The sequence below is a fragment of the Thamnophis sirtalis genome, unplaced genomic scaffold (assembly GCF_051295495.1).
Source record: "Thamnophis sirtalis isolate CommonGarterSnake01/CBP01778 unplaced genomic scaffold, rThaSir2_p1.2 scaffold_2, whole genome shotgun sequence".
Lineage (NCBI taxonomy): Eukaryota > Metazoa > Chordata > Lepidosauria > Squamata > Natricidae > Thamnophis > Thamnophis sirtalis.
The window spans coordinates 15,624,067-15,643,959 of NW_028261382.1; the positions used below are offsets into that span (position 1 = coordinate 15,624,067).

Consider the following 19,893-nt stretch of genomic DNA (forward strand, 5'->3'; position numbering starts at 1 on the left):
GGCCAGTAAACATTCAGCTCCATTCAGTTGCCCAGACTCCACCCCGCAAGGGATTATGGGGTTCTTAAAAGAGGATGATGATTCCTATTTAACAAAAAACCCAATTCTTGATTAGGTACTACAAGACCTGTAAAATTATTGCCAGACATTATTGTTATTTTTATAGACTTCTTTCCAACTGATACAAAAGGTTTTGTAATACTACTGAAACATCAGTGCATACAGTGGTTGGGACTTAACAGTGATTAAGCAACATTGTACATATTGGAAGTTGCTTTATAGGCTCCAAGGATTTAACATTTTAAACATTAATATTTCAATACCGAAAAATGCAAAATTTCAAAAACAGGGCATGCTTCTGAATTATGGGCTGAATTTAAAATATTTTCATGCAAAGTTCCATGAAAAAGGAAGTGCAGAAGACCCACTTATTGGGAAGAATTCCAAAGCAAAAGAGAATTCAATAAAATTTGGATCTGGTTTTTGATAGATAAATTGAATAACTGGTGTTTCCCCCTGTAATTCCGTTTTGGTAATAATAATATTTTTTTTAAAAAATGAATATTTACTATGCCTATTGTCTCCAATAAAGGTAGTCCTCAGCTAATGACCATAATTGAGCACAAAATGTCTGTTGTTAAGTGAATTTCGCTCCCTTTTACAACCTTTCTTGCCCCACCTGTTAAGGGAATCACTGCAGTTGTTAGGGTGGTGACATAGAGGATGCTGCAACAGTTGTATGCTTGAAGAAGGGCCATAAGTGACTTTTTGAAGTGCCGTTGTAACTTTGAACGGTCACTAAATGAACTGTTGTTAAGTCGAGGACTACCTACAGTCAAGTCTCCCAACCCAACAACCACCAGGTATTTCTCAAAATCTCTCTACCTACCTATCCCTAAATCCTTCAGCTCAAACATTTCGTCCTTGGTTCCATGTTTTGTTTTCCCTTGCGCTTCTTAGGCTTAAAGAGAAGCATCTGTAGCAACATCTGCAGGCTCAAGATGCAGATGTATTGTGGTCTGGCAAGATGAGTTTGTTTTAGGGGGCTAATACTGTATAAGGTAAAGAAAGCCCTCTGTGATCTATGCAGTTGCAAAGCATGTAAGCTATATATGTTAGTTCAGATCATCTCGATAAAAACTGTCTTCTATAAAATGAAAATAACCTAACTTTGCCATTTGACAAAATGTTGAGCTTTGCAAGAATGTAAACATCTAATTTTGAAGAAGGGGAAGCAGGATAGGGCAAAATGTCAACATTTCAAGAGGAATAGCTAAGTATTCCTTCTCCCACAAAAATCTGGATTCATGAAATATTTTAAAAATTACCAGATGTATAGATCTAATATCATCCTGTCACATGCAATGACTAACACTGTTTTTTGTTCACAGGCAAATTATATGGTGCCTGGCACTCAATTCTTCCCACTTCTGCTCATGTTATTTGAATATAAAAAGAGATATAAAACCTTGGCAATATGTGAAAATAATCATGCAATATTACAGAAATCTCAACCATGAATACTGTTTTAAGTGGAAAGACAGGATATCATTAAATATAAATAAGCAAACTCTTGTTTGATGGAAAATTTTATTAGAAATATTCTCTATTTCAGCAAGTGGTTAAAGTTGCTTTCCAGATGGTAACAAGACAATTAAATATTAAAATTACAACCCTTATTTTATAGCTAAAGAAAATAACTTGCATTAACAATTTTTCTACAGACTGTGAATTGTTTAAGTTTCTCTGTTTAAATAAACTAGCGTTCGCTTGTATTAAACATCTCTCTGTGACACCAGGGAATGTCAGTATCTTCACTGTTTTCCTTGGCATTTTTTCATAGATAAAAAGAACTCCTGTAGTTAAATTTCATATCACTTAGTCGTAAAATCTGAAATCTATTTAAGTTTAATTCAAAGAGAGTAGGGAATAAAAGAAGACCAAGAGGAAAGATTGACTGATTAGGTGGGATCTTGGTGAGGTGGTCCCTGAACAATCTTTTACCCAAATTGATAGACAAGAGGAACAAAAATCCTACAGAAGAGACTCCCAAGAAGCTTCTGGGATGAGAAGCGAAATGTCTTCAAAGAAAAAACAGAAAGTCCAATTGCCTCTTGAAAAAAGCACTTTTGGGACAACCATGACCTGAGAAACCCCATTGACATTTACAGAAGAGAATACATGTAGCTCAGGGCTGAACTGTAGTGTCCTTGGTGCTCTCATCATGTTGCAAGTAACCTACTTGGGTAATAACACATCACCTGTAAACTAACAAACAAACAAACTTGCTACCCTCCTCCCACCACCAGCAGTTCACCTCCCAATGATCCTCACCTGATGTAACCTCCCTATAACAAAACCCATCACAAAATTCTCACTGATGACTCACATCTGGCCCCTCACAAGACCCATCACAAGACCCTCACTTGACACACCCACACCTGAAGCCCTTATAAACAGAAGAACACCGATAATGACATCCCCTAAACTCTGCTGAAGTTATTACCTACCCTGGTAGCGAAATGTTCGGAAATCAACTCACAAGCTTGGAGAACGAACCTTCACTCTCATCTTACACCCGAGCTACAGTAGAACAAGGCACAGGTAGTCCTCGAGTTAGGACCACAAGGGAGTCCAAAGTTTATATTGCTAAATTTGAAACATTAACAAATTTGAAACATTTGTTAAGTGAGTTTGTCCCATTTTATGAATTTTCTTGCCACATTTGTCAAGTGAATCACTGCAGTTGTTAAATAAGCAGCATGGTCGTTAAGTGAATCTGGTTCCCCCCACTGACTTTGCTTGCCAGAAGGTCGCAAAAGGGATCACATGATCCCAGGACACTGCAACCGTTGTAAATATGAATCAGTTGTCAAGCATCCGAACGTAAATCATGTAACCATGGGGATGCTACAACAGTCGTAAGTGTGAAAAATGGCCATAAGTCATTTTTCTCAGTGCCATTGACTTAGTTCGACTTCGTTGACTTATTTACTTACTCGACTTACTTACTTACCCTAACCTTTAATGGTCACTAAGTGAACTATTGTAGGTCGAGTACTACCTGTAACAAAGAAGCTCAACATTGTCCTGTGTCAACTAAGGATCCATGTGAGGTCTGTCTAGAATTTGCATAGAATTCTGAAACAAATGCGATAAATATTCCTGAATTTGAATTGTCTCAATTTGAGACAATGGAGGAGGTAGGACCGGCCAACTCTATACTACTATTGTGGCAAATTCTGAACCAAAAAGCACAGGATATCACAGATATCAGAGAGCATCTGAAATCATTTCCACAGGTACAGAAGCCAGCTAGTCACTAAAAATATGAAGAAGGATAATTTAGTAGAGGAGAACTATAGTATAGCTTCATATCTGTTTTGGAATATTACACTGCCATCTTCTGGTTATATTCCACTTGATAATGAGAAATAACAACCTCAGATATGCAGATGATACCACTCTAATGGCAGAAAGTGAAGAGGAACTAAAGAGCCTCTTGATGCGGGTGAAGAAGGAGAATGCAAAAGTTGGCTTGAAACTCAACATTAAGCAAACTAGGGTCATGACATCTGGCCCTCTCAATTCCTGGCAAATAGATGGGGAAGAAATGGAGGTAGTGACAGATTTTATTTTCCTGGGCTCCAAGATCACCGCAGATGGGGACTGCAGCCAAGAAATTGCTCTTGGAGAGGAAAGCTAGGGCAAATCTAGACAGCATACTAAAAAGCAGAGACATCACCCTGGCAACAAAAATGTGTACAGTCAAGGCTACAGTTTTCCCAGTTGCAATGGATGGCTGTGAAAGTTGGACCATAAGAAAGGTTGAACGTCAAAGAATTGGGGCGTTTGAACTCTGGTGCTAGAGAAGATTCCTGCAAGTCCCTTGGACTGCAAGGCGATCCAACCGGTCAGTCCTAGAGGACATCAACCCTGACTGCTCTTTAGAAGGCCAGATCCTGAAAATGAAACTCAAATACTTTGGCCACCTAATGAGAAGGAAGGACTCACTGGAGAAGAGCCTATTGCTGGGAAAGACGGAGGGCAAAAGAAGAAGGGCATGGCAGAGAAGGAGGTGGCTGGATGGAGTCACCGAAGCAATAGGCATGAGCTTAAATGGACTCCAGAGGATGGTAGAGGACAGGAAGGCCTGGAAAAACGTTGTCCATGGGGTCGCGATTGGTCGGACACAACTTCACAACTAACAACAATGGTTAAAAATGACTTTCTACCCAAAGATAAAATATCTTTTGAGTTAAATTAAAGTCTAGGTGACATTGGTGGACAATATGTTTTCTGGCAATATCATGGAAATAATTTGCAACTGCCTTCTTTAAAAAGTCCAGTATTTATAACCAGCATTTCTCAGAGTTATCCTTCCAAATAAAAACCAGGTCCAATTACATTAACTTTTCAAGATCCGTGAAAATTGGCTAAATGTTGTCACATAAATATTAAAGAACAATTTAATTTTACATACATGTAGAACAAAGTTCTGTTAATAAAACCCAAGTGAAATACCTGCTTATTTATCAATAAGCAATTTCTATACATGTAGAGCCCTGATTCTCTGTGGAAATATTATACAATATTTGTCCAGAATTGTATTAGGTATCCTGCTTGGGCAGGAGCTGGACTAAAAGACCTCCAAGATCCCTTCCCAATCTGCTATTCTGTATTTCACTAACCAGACCTCTTCTTTTATCCCCAGTTGCATAATCAACAACACCAACTGCCTCTTCATCCATAAATGGGACATTATTTATAAAATTTTAAGGAAAAGATGCAGATATTTAAGAGCAGAAATTCTATTTTTAAAACCTTCAGAACACTTTCATTTCATTTTTTACAAATACAGCTTCAGTGACTCCATCCAGCAACCTCATTCTCTGTCGTCCCCTTCTTATTTTGCCCTCAATCATTCCCAACATTAGGCTCTTCTCCAGTGAGTCCTTCCTTCCATTAATTTAGCAGAACTGAATTATGAATTATGAAATTAAATTGTTCTATGAACTTCCCTTTTGTTCTGCTATTACAAATGCAATTTATGTGTACTTTTTAGAACTGGTTAGATTCCTACACCCAGGGATGAATTTATATGTCAGAACATCCACATTTAGTTTATAAATGTAATCAAAATTTAATTTACAATGTAGAGTAAGATGTAAGCCATCTACTAGAACCAGTCCATGCACGTTGTGGAATGAGTTTTTCTTTTATGCAATACTCAAAACACACAACAAACGAGTGCCATCTTGTGGTTGACTCTGAAGTCACATAGCTTGGCTGCTGTTTCTCCCCCCCCCCCTCTCCTTTGCACACCCTCTTAAGAGATCTAAAAACGTAGAAATTAAATTTTATCTAGACCACGTTGGTGTGCAAGCAGCAAAAAAGAAATTTCTATTTTTTTTAAAAAGGAAGCCAAGGTATTGAAAGAGAAGATCTGAAACGTTTCATCACCAAGCAACCCATACATTCCTCTGCTTGGGTCAACTAACCTCCATGTTCAAGAAACACACGGACACATCTTTCCTTCCCTCTCGCTGCTGAAAAATGGAGCAAGGTCCAGCCATTAGCGTCTCGGCCATTGGGAGAGTAGCCCTGCTCTAACATTTTGCGCACCGTATGGACATCCCCGGCGGCCACCGCTGCCTGAATCTGCAACTCTTCTTGTAGCTCAGGGTTCCTCCGGCAATGGTGATGTAACATCTTTGCAGAGTCTGCTTCTTTTTAAAGAAGGGTCATGAAGTCTCGGCGGTCACCTTAAATAAAAATACATTTATCTAATGAAGTTGATAAAGGAATGAAACACGATTCATTGTGCATGGGAGAGGAGGTAGGGGCGCGACCATCTTGACTATCAACTACAGCAATGCTTCTTAACCTTGGTCACCTTAAGACCTGTGGACTTCTACTCCCAGAATTCCCCAGCCAGCCATTCTCTTAAATCCACAGGTCTTAAAGTGGCCACGGTTGAGAGAAACACTGAACTACAGCACCAGCTGTATACATTCCGACGAACTGAAGAACTGTACATGGTGACCTCTAGCCCAACGTTTTCCATAGCCCATAGCAACAGGAAAATCCAATTGTGGAAACGAAGAGACCAACTGTCAGTTCTGCAAGCCATCTTTTCTTCTGGACTTCAGTTCCAATTTAATAAATTTAATAAATTGGAATTTTGAGGAATTCTTTGCCCCAGACTCTGATTTAATTTTGGACACTGTTTGGAACCCTGACACCAACAGAATACAATAACGTAATTTATGTAAGTGATTGTGTCAGCTAAAGTAAGCAGCCACAAATATGTATTATGAAGAGCCAAGACAGTTCTTATCTTCTACTAGCCGATAACCTGGTGTTGCCTGGGTATTTATTTATAGGGGGAAATGTGTGGACCAAACGTAATTTCTAATGTTGGACCTTCCTACTTCCCAGAGGGAGCCCCCTTGGGGAGTACTGTGAAGCCATTACCATAGCAACTCCACTGGGCTGTACAATAGAAGCCATTTTATGGCAGTACAGTAGAAGCCATTTGGAGACACAACAGGCTGTATCTTAACAGAACACACACCCTGGAGGTATTAGGGGTGTCTTACCCATACAGTGTTTATCTTCAGAGAGTAAGTCATCTGTATCAAGTTTGGTTGAAATTCTTGAGTCGTTCCAGAGCTATGCTGGAACACACACACACACACACACACACACTCACACACAGAGTGTCATTTTTATATACATAGATTCTGGTTTGAGACAAGTAACTTAGAGAGGGTAATGGCAGCAAGGCCAAACTGCATGAGTATAAAGCTTTCAGTTGTCTCTAAAGTTGTCTCTAAATATATATGAGTAACAATTCAAGGCTCAATTCATGTTTGGCACAGTGTAACAGGCTAAAAACAGATTTGCAGGGAAGAGACAAAATAAAAGATCTGGTCAACAGGAACAATCCACCATCAGGGAACTAAGGAAAAGGAGGTGTTTTTCTCCTTCTCATATGTTACTGGCAGTCCTCAACTTACAATTCATTTAGTGACCGATCAAAGTTATAACGGGCTCTGAAATGACTTGTGACCAGCTGGTCACCGGATCAAAATTCAGACACCTGGCAACGAACTCATATTTATGACAGTTGCTGTGTCGTGGATATTGTGATTCCTCTTTTGCAGCCTTCTGACAAACAAAGTCCATGGGGAGCCAGATTCATTTGAAAACTAACCCTAACTTAACAACTATAGCAAGTCACTTAACAACTGTGGCAAGAAAGGTCATAAGATGAGGCACAACTCACTTAACAAATGTCTCGTTTAGCAACAGAAATTTTGGGCTCAAGTGTGGCCATAAGTCAAGGACTATCTGTAATTGCAAACAATGAAATATGACTGCCTAACCAATAACTGACCATCTCCAATTAAAACCTATGAGAATTATAAGAACATATGAGTAACAGTTCCTCTTGTGTCTTGCAAACACAAGTCTTCCATTTAAATAGAGCAAGAAATAGAAAAACTGCATTTTGCAAGGATTATGTTGATAAAGAATACATACCTTCAAGTCAGTGTGAATTCCTAGTGACTATCTGGATTAGTCCCTGAAGTTTTCTTGGCAAGAATTTTGGAAGCAGTTTCTTCCTAGGGCTGAGCGGGGGATAGGCCCAAAGTCACCCAAATGGGCAACTAACGGGGAATCAGAACTTCTGGTCTTCCATATTTTAGTTATGTGCCTTAATCATTATGCCAAAGTATTACTGCATTTATCTATACAAACTGTTATCTGGTTTTTAAAAAATGTTTTTAAATATGGATTATTAATGCCCATTTTTAAAATAGTGACAATTATTGCATGTCTGTGTCCTTTATCTTAAATGATCTTTATCATATCATTTTACTTTTCCATAAAAACTATTTTTGGAGAGAAGCAAATAGCAATAGCAATAGACTTATATACCACTTTACAGTGCTTCACGGCCCTCTCTAAGCAGTTTACAAAAATCAGCATATTGCCTCCAACAATCTGGATCCTCATTTTACCCACCTCAGAATAATGGAAGGCCAAGTCAACCTTAAGCCTGGTGAGATTCAAACTGCCAAATTGCAGATAGCCGGCAGGCAGCAGAAGTAGCCGGCAGTACTGCACTCTAACCACTGTGCCACTGTGGCTCAATTTCATAATGTTTCTCTCAAATACTGGACATTTACTTATAAAATTATCTTTGGAGGGAGCATTGGAAAAACTGTTCCCAGATGACCTCACTGATAGTTCCTTAGTAAGATGCAGGTAACATTTTCCATAATTTTTTTTATTAGATATTTTATTAGATATTCTTTATTAGATAAAGAATGATTAAGATCCTCTATTAAAAAAATACCTTATAGGCAAAAGTCAGTTTTTGTACGTTGTGTTTTCCGTCTTCATTGTACATTACTTTGTCTGCAGGCATAATACGGCAAGCAAATGGTTTCTCCTTGAAATGAAGAAGGTGTCTGTTAGATCAAAGCAAGCAAAAAGCAAGAAACATTGTTCATCTAATCTTAGTTACTGTGTAGATTGCAAGAAAAAGTAGAATTGTGAATGCGTTTTTATGGAGATACTTATAAACGAATGGCAAGGCAAGGCAGAAAAACCAGGCAGAATACTCAAAAGAGCAAACAAATAAGCACAGATCTGTGTTTACAAACAAGCAAATAGTAAAGGCCTAAGGAATCCTTCCATCTGCCAAAAGGGCAGCTGAACAAGGAGCCTCGCATAATATACCATGGAAATATATCCAAAGTTCATTCAGACTTTTTTTGTTTTTGTTTTTGGACAGGAAAGATACTCCTACCATTTATATTGTACACTTTGAATTGTTATTTAATTGGAAAAGATTATGTCATTCCTAGATTTAAATAAGCTTATATACCCAAGTACAAGATTATAATGAATGTAGGGCAACTACATACCAGCATGTAACATCCAGCAGGACTGCCAAGAACATTATCTTCTTTCTTATTATTTTCTCACTTGAAGTTTTACTCCTTCTTCTGTGATAACTGCTTCAATCAATATAGTGAAATGTACAATTACAATTTACTTCGCATAGAATAATTAATAAAAATATCATATTAATACATAATATTTTTCAGAATGAAATATTTTTAAATCTGTTTTTTTTAAATAAAAAAATCTTCCATTCCATTGCAAGTCTGTGCAAAATGTGTGGTCCTCGGGACATTCTGATTCCAGAATAATCCATTCCTAAGTATGTTCAAGAAGAGATCCAGAGAATGTCACAGAATGTTCTGCCGTTCCATAAATGGGCTGACTTCAGAAGACTTGGAAACTTATGCCGAGCTGTCCTTTTTCAGAGTTCAGTTGAAACACTTTATGACAGAACGTTTTACACCACTCTCAGCTTATTACTTTCTTTCTCAGTGGTCACCAACTGGTGGTCCATGGACCACTGGTGTCCGCGAGAAAATTTTGGTGGTCCGCAGAAAAATCTTTGCATTTTTGCATTTTTAATGTTGCACTAAATCAGGGATCCTCAATTTATAGCAACTGGGCCAGATACGGCCCACCAGAGCAATTACTCCCATTTGTTCATGGGATTGGGTCCTTCAGGCACTTAGCTTAGCTGCCTGTTTAGTAGCTCCAGCCCTTCCCTCCCTGGGAGTCCAGATATTTCAGTGAGTGGTGCGCAAAACTTTGGCCAGGCTCCTCGAAAGAGAGAGTTTGCAGCGGGTCAATCTAGCCCCTGGGCTGGCTACAAGACAAACATTCATTCATGGCTGTATTTGAGATTCCTAGCTGCAATGGACAGAAAACCTAGAGCTGACGCCGGGCGCTTCTCTCTACTAACAGACAGCCAAGCTAAGTGCCTGAAGGACCCCATCTTGTCACTAATTCATATTAGTGGTCCACGGGATTTAAAATTATGAATTTAGTGGTCCTGAGGTCTGAAAGGTTGGTGACCCCTGCTCTGGATGCTTATTTCTCTCAAGAAGGATTCCCATTCATTTCTCCGAATGCTATCAATTACAGAGGTGAATGGTCATTGTTTTGCTTCCCGTGCGTTTTCTTTTTATGGGTATTCAGATCTTTCTGTCTCATACCAAGATTTAAGGAAGCTGTATCTCACAGGGAATTGTCCCTCTAACAGAATTAGAGGTTCACACGGTACATTAAGCTATGATTCATTTTATAATGTCTCAGTAAATGAGTCACTAATGGCGAATTCCCAAATCACAATGTGCCACAAACCATAGTTTATTAATCATATTACTTGAGTTGGCACAACAAAGGAAACCAAACACATTTTATGATGGTTTTCAAATGCCTCTGAACTTAGCTACTTTGCTTGATTGCTGGAGCTTGCCATGGTTTCGGCTAATAATCTTAGAAGGCTAAAGAACAAGCTATGTATTAGCAAAGCATGTGCTGACTGTGTTTTAGCGCTTCCAACATTTTTGCAGGATTTATTGTTCCCTGTTTATCTCATTGAATAAAATGTGGATTATTCAATTGGTGATTTCCAAATGTTACAAAGAAAAAATTGACCAGTGTGAATATGACAATAGCAAGAGAATCAATTTTGCAACATGTTGTTGACTAAAATCAATGTACGAATGTGAGGGACATGTGGACAAGACAAATCAGATTTGGGGGGAGTCCAAATTCTTTATTTTAAAAAGTAGCACTGCTTCATAATTTCTCTTAGCGAAAAAGCTAATTTTTCAAAAGCAAATTTAATCCCCCTGCAATAGTTGCAGCTGAAAACAAGATAGGAAATTAACAAAGATACTAAGACACAATGCTTTGTGTTGCTATGCACTATAAAAGTCAGTCGTGCTACTGCATTCATGAAGTGACATAATGAAAACAGCTAGTAAATAGAAGTGGAAGATTTCTTTCCCAGACCCAAATCAATGCTGCCCATTTCCTTTTCACTTACAAATCATAATGGTCTGGTTTCCATAATATGCTAAGCCAAAAATAAACGAACCACATTCCATACTATATACCACAGAAATACAGTTCCTGTTCACCAACTGCAAAATGGGTATAAATACCCACTTCAGTACAGCAGAGAAGTAATGAATGGCTTACCAAGGGTGAAATAGTATGCAAGTTCTATTATAAAAGGCACATATTGTACATATATATAAATTAAAATCTTAATTCTAGTTTATAGCTTTTGATCATTTTAGAAGCACGGGCACACAGTGAAATCTGTTTGTAGAAGGACAAGATTTGGCTTCTTCTAGAAGCTACTTGGAAGGTAAAATGTTCTGATATTATGAATGCTGTTGCCAAAGTATCCCAAATTATCCGAACAAGCTCTCAAAATCAACATACATGATTGTAATGTAACCATTTTTAAATGCAAACATTTGACCCAGAGACTGCAATTTGAACAAGCAAAAACCGTCATCTAAAAGGCTTCAAATAACAAAAACAATATAAACATTTAAATGTATTTGATCACTCGGCTGTAAATGTTAACCATTTTTAAAAGCTCATCACATTTTGAAAACCTAAAAATGAACTTCACCTTAGGAATATTACCAAGGCTAATATATTTCACCCTTTACTGTTTACCTTGCAAATTGTTTCTCTGTGACATATTTTCAAATTCTTGTAATCACAAGCGGCCCCTGAAATCATACTGAGCCTCACTGAACAAAAACAGTATCTGACTCTTTTCCTACAAAACTATCAACGGGGACCGGTACGCATAGAACTGTTTGTAATTGTAAATAGACTTAAAAGAGAACATTTAATTCCAAGGACTGGAAGCTGGAAGTTTAAACATACAATATGTATCTCAGCTTAGTAAGCAAAGAGTCTACATGCTATATTCTGACGACATTCCTCCTTTAAGATACTATATGAAACCTTCAATAAAAGACCTCTAAGTTGCAGGTGATCTGGTTATCATTGTCAACTTTAAAGATAAAGGTTCACCTTGGACATATGTGCTAGTCATTCCCGACTCTAGGGACCAGTGCTCATCTCCGTTTCAAATCCAAAGAGCCAGCGTGGTCCGAAGACGTCTCCGTGATCATGTGGCTGGCATGACTAAATGCTGAAGGCGCATGGAACACTGTTACCTTCCCACCAAAGGTGGTTCCTATTTTCCTACTTGCATTTTTTACATGCTTTCAAACTGCTAGGTTGGCAGAAACTGGGACAAGTAACGCGAGTTCACTCCATTATATGGCGCTAGGGATTCGAACCACTGACCTTTCTGATCAACAAGCTCAGTGTCTTAGCACTGAGCCACCGCATCCCTTTAACTTTAACTTTAGGATGCTAGAAAACATAGTTTAATCTGCAATAGAAAAAAGTTGAACCCTTTTTTGGGTCAACTATGTACAGGGAAAGAGAAGTAAAAGACTGGATCAATTGGGGTATAAATCTTGTGTGTTTCTTTGTTTATTAATCCAAAACATGGATACCCAAAGTGGGCCAGTATATCTAATTCAAAGGAATTTATTCTCAATAGGGGGCAAATGAATTAGAAACTGGTCCATTGCAATGTGTTATACGCACGTACAATCAAACTAAAACAGCTGTCTTCATTAAGCAGATAATACAGTTCGTTAAGGTAACTACCGTATTTTTCAGCGTATAAGACGCACCTTTTTTCCTCAAAAAAGAGGCTGGAAATTTGGGTGCGTCTTATACATAGAATACAGCATTTTTGCCTCCCGAAGCCCTGCCCTTTCACCAAAATAGTCGTGCATACCCTTATAGAGCCTTTCAGAGTGCTCCTGGGGGATGGGGAGGTCAGAAATGAGCAAAACATGGGCCGTTTTTTGCCCCCCCCCCAGCTCCCAGCAGCACTCTATAAGCCTCCATAAGGCTATGCATGCAATTTCTTTCGACAAAAAACAGGCCTGTTTTCGAGAAAAACTGGCCATTTTTTGCCTGTTTTTGTCGTCCCCCCCCCCCCGAGCACTCTGCAAGCTTCCCCCAAGGCTATTCATGCCTTATATTTTAAAAAATGGGCCTGTTTTCGCGAAAAACGCACCGTTTTGTGAAGTTTGCAGACTGCAAAAACTTTTTTTTCCTTTTGGAAAGCTCTTTAACTGATTGATGAGAATTACATTGATCAAATGCTGTGCCAGCAGAAACAAAGTCTTAGGTGTTGCAGATTGTCAGTGATTTCCTTCTCCAGCAGATGGATAAATACACCTGGAAACATCTACCTACCTACCAACTCTCTCTCTCTCTCCCTACCTACCTACTGTATTTCTCTCTCTCTCTCTCTATCCCTATTTCTCTCTCTCTATCCCTCTACTTACCTACCTACACACTCTTTCCCTACCTACCTACTGTATTTTTCTCTCTTTCTCTCTCTCCCTTTATCTACCTACCTACTCTCTCTCTCTCCCTACCTACGTACTGTATTTCTCTTTCTCTCCCTCTCTATCCCTTTATCTACCTACCTACCTAACTACTCTTTCTCTCTCCCTACCTACTTAACGTATTTCTCTCTCTCCCCCTCTATCTACCTACCTACTTTTTTTAAAATTTGCCTCTTCAAAATCTTGGTGCGTCTTATACTCCGAAAAATACTGTAAGCTATGTTGAATCCAATATATGGAGTGTCTTCTGTGCTTCACAATATACAAATGACACATCTTGTTTGTAACTTCCAACAGAATGACCAGCAATAATCTTACCGACTAATGTAAAATGTTTTTAAAAAGTAGAATTTTAGATCAGTTACCTGGGTACTAGGTTCTTCTATTACATTTTTGTTTCTTGGTTTTTATTCTGCATTCAGAGTTTCCTAATTTCTTATGTAGCAGCATGAGCCTGGAAAACAAGCAGAACAGATTTATGATAGATACAGGAGCCAACATATTACATTTTCCTTTATCATCTGAAAAGGAGCGTAGAGCAGTTTACATTATCAGCCCCAGATTCCCAATATTACTCTGTTCAAACAGCAAGCCTGTGATATGGTGAAAGATGATGGGTTGACCAAAAACTTCAGAAACTGTTGTGAATGAATGGGAATTTGAATCTAGTCCTTCCCTCTCCCGATAGTTCAATCTTATGACTAAATTTATACATCACAATTTTTAAAGATTTGTGGAATCTTCTTGACTTACACATTATTCTACAGAGGAATTACTGAGTCTGTCATCTGCACCTCTATAAGTGTCTGGTTTGGCTCTGCAACCAAACAAGGCAAACACATACTTCAACGGATAATTAGATCTGCAGAAGAAACAATTGCTACCAATCTCCCTTCCATTGAGTACCTGTACACTGCACCAATCAAAAAGAGGGCTGTGAAAATAACTACAGATACCTCACATACTGGACATAAATTGGTTCAACTTCTACCCTCAAAACAACGCTATAGGGCACTGCACACCAGAACAACTAGACACAAGGACAGTTTCCCCCCGAATGCCATTACTCTACTAAACAACTAATTCCCACAACACTGTCCAACTATTTACTAAGACTGTATTACTATTATTCTTCTCATCCTTCCTATTACCTATTTCCTCCCACTTATGACTATAGCCTTGTTGCTTGTATCTTTATCTATATTGTTTTGCTTCCTAGTATGATTTATTTAGTAACCTGTGACTATCACTAAGTGTTGTATCGTATGATTCTTGATGAATATTTTTTTTCTTTGTATGCACACTGAGAGCATATGAACCAAAGACAAATTCCTTGTTGTGTCCAATCACACTTGGCCAATAAAGAATTCTATTCCAACTTATAAAATGTGATTTACAAATAGCAATCGCTGGATTCACAGGCTCTTGCTAGGTTAAACCAAACCACATTGTGGCTCAGTGTGATGCACAAAGTTAAATATACTATATAATTGTATTGAAGTCTAACAATGGGGTCCTTTATCATATGTTTTAAAGACGGTCATCCCTCTGTTTTAAACATATATGATCAGCAACCTTCATCTCCCTATTCTCTGCCCTATGGTGAATAACGCATTCTCCTTACATTAATCATGGAAAAACTCTTTAAATCTAGCTTTGATTTGGTAACAATTAGCTACACCTTCTATTTCCTCTCCAATGCAATCCTTAGAGAAGATTCAATACAAGTTTTTTCCCATCTAATAAATACAGTATTTCTTCCTTAGCAGTTCAAACTATTTGTTTTGTTATTGATGTTGTTACCCTTTCAGAATAAGAGGATATCCTTTTTCCACCCTCCAAGGAGTTTTTAATAGATTAACAGTTGGAAGGGACCTTGTAGGTCATCTAGTCCCACCCACCCAAGCAGGACACCTACATCATTTCTAACAGATGGCAGTCCAATCTCTTCTTGAAAGCTTCCAGAGCTGAAGCTCCCAATATTTCTGAAGGCAACTTCTGTTCCATTGGTTGATTGTTCTCACTGTCAGAAAATTCCTCCTTATTTTTAGATTGAATCTCTCCATGTTCACTTTCCATCCATTATTCCTTGTCTGGCCTAATCCTCCCCACCTGCAACTCAAGCCTTGGGGGATGCATTCTCCCCTTGTCATGTCATCTTTCTCTCTCCCAGCTCAAGCCATTCTCCCCTATATAGGTATGAGATAGAGGTGAACTAGGAAAAACTTGCCATGATTTAACTGTCCTTTTCAACAATTTATCAGCTTTAGGATCACTAGTCCTCAACTCTCGCCACTAATCTCTTAATATTAACCCTGAAGTTATTTGACAAAACCGAAAAAGTGAAAGTTGCATATCAGACAAAAGGCGATACTCCACACAAAATGTTACCAACTGATGAAATTTGTTATCACAAGATAAAGTGATTCCTGCCAAATGGGACTGCTACAAAAATAGACAAGTACATGGAGGATAAAGATTTCAATGGATTGTTATATATTACCTTCAGCATCACAGCTAGTGTGTTTTTGAATCACTGTTGCCATGGAACACAAGTACTGTATGAGAAAGCAACTCAACTCATATTCTGACAGAGGGTTTGACAAAGGATCTGACTGGCCACTGTGCTGGATCAAACGGATCTTTGGTTTGATCCAGCATTGTTCCTTTTTTAATCTATTCTATTATGTTCCCAAATCTTCCAGGATGAGTTTTCATTCATTCTTCCCCATCTAACACTCATGATTCCTTCTGTATATTTTTAAAAGAATAAGCTCTGCCTATTGCATTCCTCCAAGCAACAGAAATTAAGTGGACTTCCTTCACACATTCCCTCTCCACGCATTATCAGAAGAAAAAGAAATCTGCAACTGCCATTTTAAATTTGCCAACCAGTGTGAATATAACCTGTTGAACTGAATGGAACGTACTTTTGAGTAAAAGAAACATGTACAGAATGAGAACTAAAGCTTTTTTTTTTACTTTTTGAAGTCAAAAGAAAAGCATTTGTTTTCATAATTGTTGAGAAAATACATTAATTGTCCTGAGGTATAACTTAGAAAATGTACTTCAAAGAACACTGCAGCATTTTAATGGCCACATTTCATCAGAATACTTGTACAACATTATTTTTTTAATGGGCCACAAAACCTTAATAAATGCTACAGTTCTTACAAGAGGCATAGCACTCCATTCGAAACCAAGAAACTGCATTTCCATAAGATGTTAGGTATAGTTAATTTAACCTTTAATGGGTTTTGAATATGTATGTGTTTATCATGTTATATAGACTACTTGATTGGTTCATAAAATATTATGCAAACAAATGCAAAGACATTAATAAATTAATCCAGTAAATAGGATTAATTTAGGAGGTGCTAAACAGGATTAATTAAGGAGAAAGGTGCTAAGCAAAGAAAGGCTGATCAAACCATACCTAAAATATTACATCCAGTTCTGGGCATAGTTCTGAGTCTTAAGAATGAAACAACTGAAATGAGAATTGAATGACTGGAGTCAATGGCTATGTTTAATGTGGAAGCCTGATACAAGATAGCTGCCCTCCAATGAATGTATGAAGGGTTATGTAGAAAATTGGGCAGGATTGTTCCAGTTGTTCCTGATGACAAAACACAATGGACTTAAATTAAAGTTGGGCATTCGGATAAATTTCTGATAAGATTTCTTCAACAATAGAACACACTGTCACAGGAAGTATTTGAACAGAAACTGGACGGTTGTTAGGGATGCTGCAGCAGGTTTTTGGGCAGAGTTTAGACTACATGATATCCAACTTATTTCTACTCTCTATCTTCTATTTCTTTACAGGCCCATGAGGGAAAAATAAGTTTATTTTTTCTTCTTCTATTAAATTGAGTCTTAACCTCAGAAACTGTCTGGACAAATCCCTACTGTTTCTTAAGGTTTTTCAGAAGTGGTTTGACATTGCCTCCTTCCTAAGGCTAAGAGAAAGTGACTGGTCCAAAACCACCTAGCTGGCTTTGTGCCTAAGATGGATCTCCTAAGATGCCTAAAATTCAGGATCTCCCAGTTTCTAGCTCAATGCCTTAACCACTACATCAAAACATAAAATTTAGACTTCAAATTGCCCTGTTTTCAGTTTCAAATGGCTACTCTCAGTTCAAAACAAGTTTTCCAATCTTAGTGGAAATGCTCTCTACTGTTTCAAGCATTCCAGAATCATTGAAACCAGTGTGCTGAGCCTGAAGTGTTCCAAATTCACAATGTTCTGCACAAGACTAGAAATGTCTTTTACTGGGATGTACCCAGATGAAAAATTGCCTGCATACTGTTATCAGTACTAACACAAGTGCTTGTTCACCATGGGTGTTTTTGGAGAGCAGGGATGGAGGGAGAATGATGAGCTACACAAGAAGGTTGCCTGAGCATGCCAGACAACAGCATGGTTCAGTATGTTGGGTAAACCTAGACAAGTGAATCAGAAAAAACTCACTATTCAGATAACTATGGGTTAGCATTTTGCAGACACACAACTTAACGTGAGCTAATCCGCTCTGCCCTCCTCCCAAGGCACTCAATCCTTAGCTTTACCCTGGTTCACTCAATTAACCCAATGCCCTAGATTCCCACAGCAGGCCGAAACAGACTCCTAAACCTGGCTCCACACAATGCCCGAGGCTCCAGATCTATCCGTTGGTTGACTCCATTGCTGTGTCCCAAAGACATTCCCCCCTCCTTTCAGTTTTTCTTCCCAGTTTTGAAGAAGCTTCTTGAATGAGAAGTGAAATGTTTTTTTCAAACATAACACCAAGGAAGTCCAGCTGCTTTGGGACCATAATGGATGATTCTCCATCATCCAGGTCATAGTTGTCAACAAAAGTTGCTTTTTTTCAATGGGCAACTGGGAAGTCTGAAAAGCTCCTTTGGAACAACCATGATCTGGGTGATGGAGAACCTCCATTGCTGGGTCAATAGCACATGCTGAACAGTCCCTGCCATCACGCATTCCAATCCTTCACCCTAGAGAGAAGAGCTGCAAAAGGAGCCTAGTCCTGCCCAACCTCACTAACCCAGCCTGAACTACGCTAAAGGTAAAGTTTCTCCGTGCACATATGTGCTAGTCGTTCCCGACTCTAGGAGGCAGTGCTCATCTCCATTTCAAAGCCAAAGAGCCAGCGTTGTCCCAAAACTTCTCTGTGGTCATGCGGCCGGCATGACTAAATGACAAAGACGCACAGAATGCTGTTACCCTCCCACCAAAGGTGGTTCCTATTTTTCTACTTGCATTTTTACATGCTTTCGAACTGCTAGGTTGGCAAATGCTTGGACATGTAACTGGAACTCGCTCCATTATGCGGCGCTAGGGATTCGAACTGCCGACCTTGCTGATCGACAAGCTCAGTATCTTAAGCCATTGAGCCACCATGTCCCTTCTATCCTGGCTAGCTCACCCCAATTCAGCCAGGTTCTCCAGCTTGGGGTGAAGCGCTGGAATGTCCAACTCTCCATCTCAGCTGCCATGTTTCAATCCCAGCGACCATCAGATAAAAACAGGGTGACCTGGGCAGACACCCTCCCCCCAACCTGGAGAGAGGAGGTTGGGGCAGGGTGCTGGACTAGAAGACCTCCAACTTCCCTTCCATGGGATTCTATCCTTGCTCCTGTTAGTTGCACACCATTGGGGAGGGGGGTTGTCTTTGATGCCTTGGGCTCCCCAAGTTGGGTTGGATGCCACTCCCTTGATCAGGGAGCAACTTCCCTTCCTTTCCCTGGTGCAGGTGGTGGGATCAAGGGGAGTTTCAGAGACACCCCCTCCCCCAGGGCACGGCAGCGTCTGGGATGGGGGGGGAGTCGCCCCCTCCCATAGCTGCTGTGGCTCCCTCGTTCTCCCCCCTCCTGTTGATCTGGGGGCGGGGCCCACTAAGTCCCTCCCTCCCCGCCGGCCGTTACCTGTCTGTCTTTCCGTCTCTCTCTTTTCGCTTCAGGGCCCGGCCCGGCCCAGCCGCGGAGCCCCCCGGGCGCTTCCCAACCCGGCTGCCGGGAAAACAAGGGGAAGTTGAGGGGGGAAAGGGGGCTGCCCGGTGCGTCGGGCAGAGCAAAGCGCCGAAGGAAGGCAGCCAGGAAGGGAGCCACTTTGCCCTGACTGACTGGACTGACTGATGGAGTAGGAGCCACCTCCGCTCCTCACTCCGGGGTCACCGGGCCTGGGCTGACCCCGGCAATCAGCCAATGAGCGGGCGTGCTGGCCACAAGGCCGCCGCCCACAGCCGCTCCTGATTGGACGCCGCGGCAGAGAGGGCGGGAGAAAGGGAGTGGAAAGGCCCCGCCTTCTCTCCGCCTCCCTCCTGGCGTTTCCTCCTCCTCCTCTTCTTGTTCTTGGCGTCTCTCTTAAAGTGATAAGAGTCCTCCGCGCCCCTCTCTCAACTACACACACACTTCCGGGCCCGTCTGGACAACTTTTGCTTCTCTTTGGGCTCTCCGGAGAGGGGGAGGGGGGGAAGAGAAAGGAGCCTTGACCATAGAGTCGCGGATGAGCAGAACGGCCCCGATCCACTTTCTC

At 40.0% G+C, this 19,893-nt stretch overlaps 1 protein-coding gene across 5 annotated transcripts in view; it reads right to left on the bottom strand.

Annotated features, from left to right (window-relative positions):
• The window catches only part of ASB7 (ankyrin repeat and SOCS box containing 7), a 38,893-nt gene extending 19,332 nt beyond the window's left edge, over positions 1–19,561 (bottom strand). The window contains exons 1-6 of one of the 5 annotated variants that reach the window (XM_087704325.1): positions 19,284–19,561; positions 13,718–13,806; positions 8,943–9,032; positions 8,369–8,464; position 7,220; positions 5,502–5,729 (exon numbers count right to left, since the gene is read on the bottom strand). In XM_087704325.1, the coding sequence (XP_087560451.1) occupies positions 5,502–5,729; position 7,220; positions 8,369–8,464; positions 8,943–8,948 (331 nt within the window). In that variant the 5' untranslated portion in view covers positions 8,949–9,032; positions 13,718–13,806; positions 19,284–19,561. Of the gene's footprint in view, positions 1–5,501; positions 5,766–7,219; positions 7,221–7,548; positions 7,677–8,368; positions 8,484–8,942; positions 9,036–13,717; positions 13,807–19,283 lie in introns of those variants that run through there. The other 4 variants (XM_087704322.1, XM_087704321.1, XM_087704324.1 and 1 more) reach the window with 4 other exon arrangements.
• Positions 19,562–19,893: the final 332 nt, after the last annotated feature.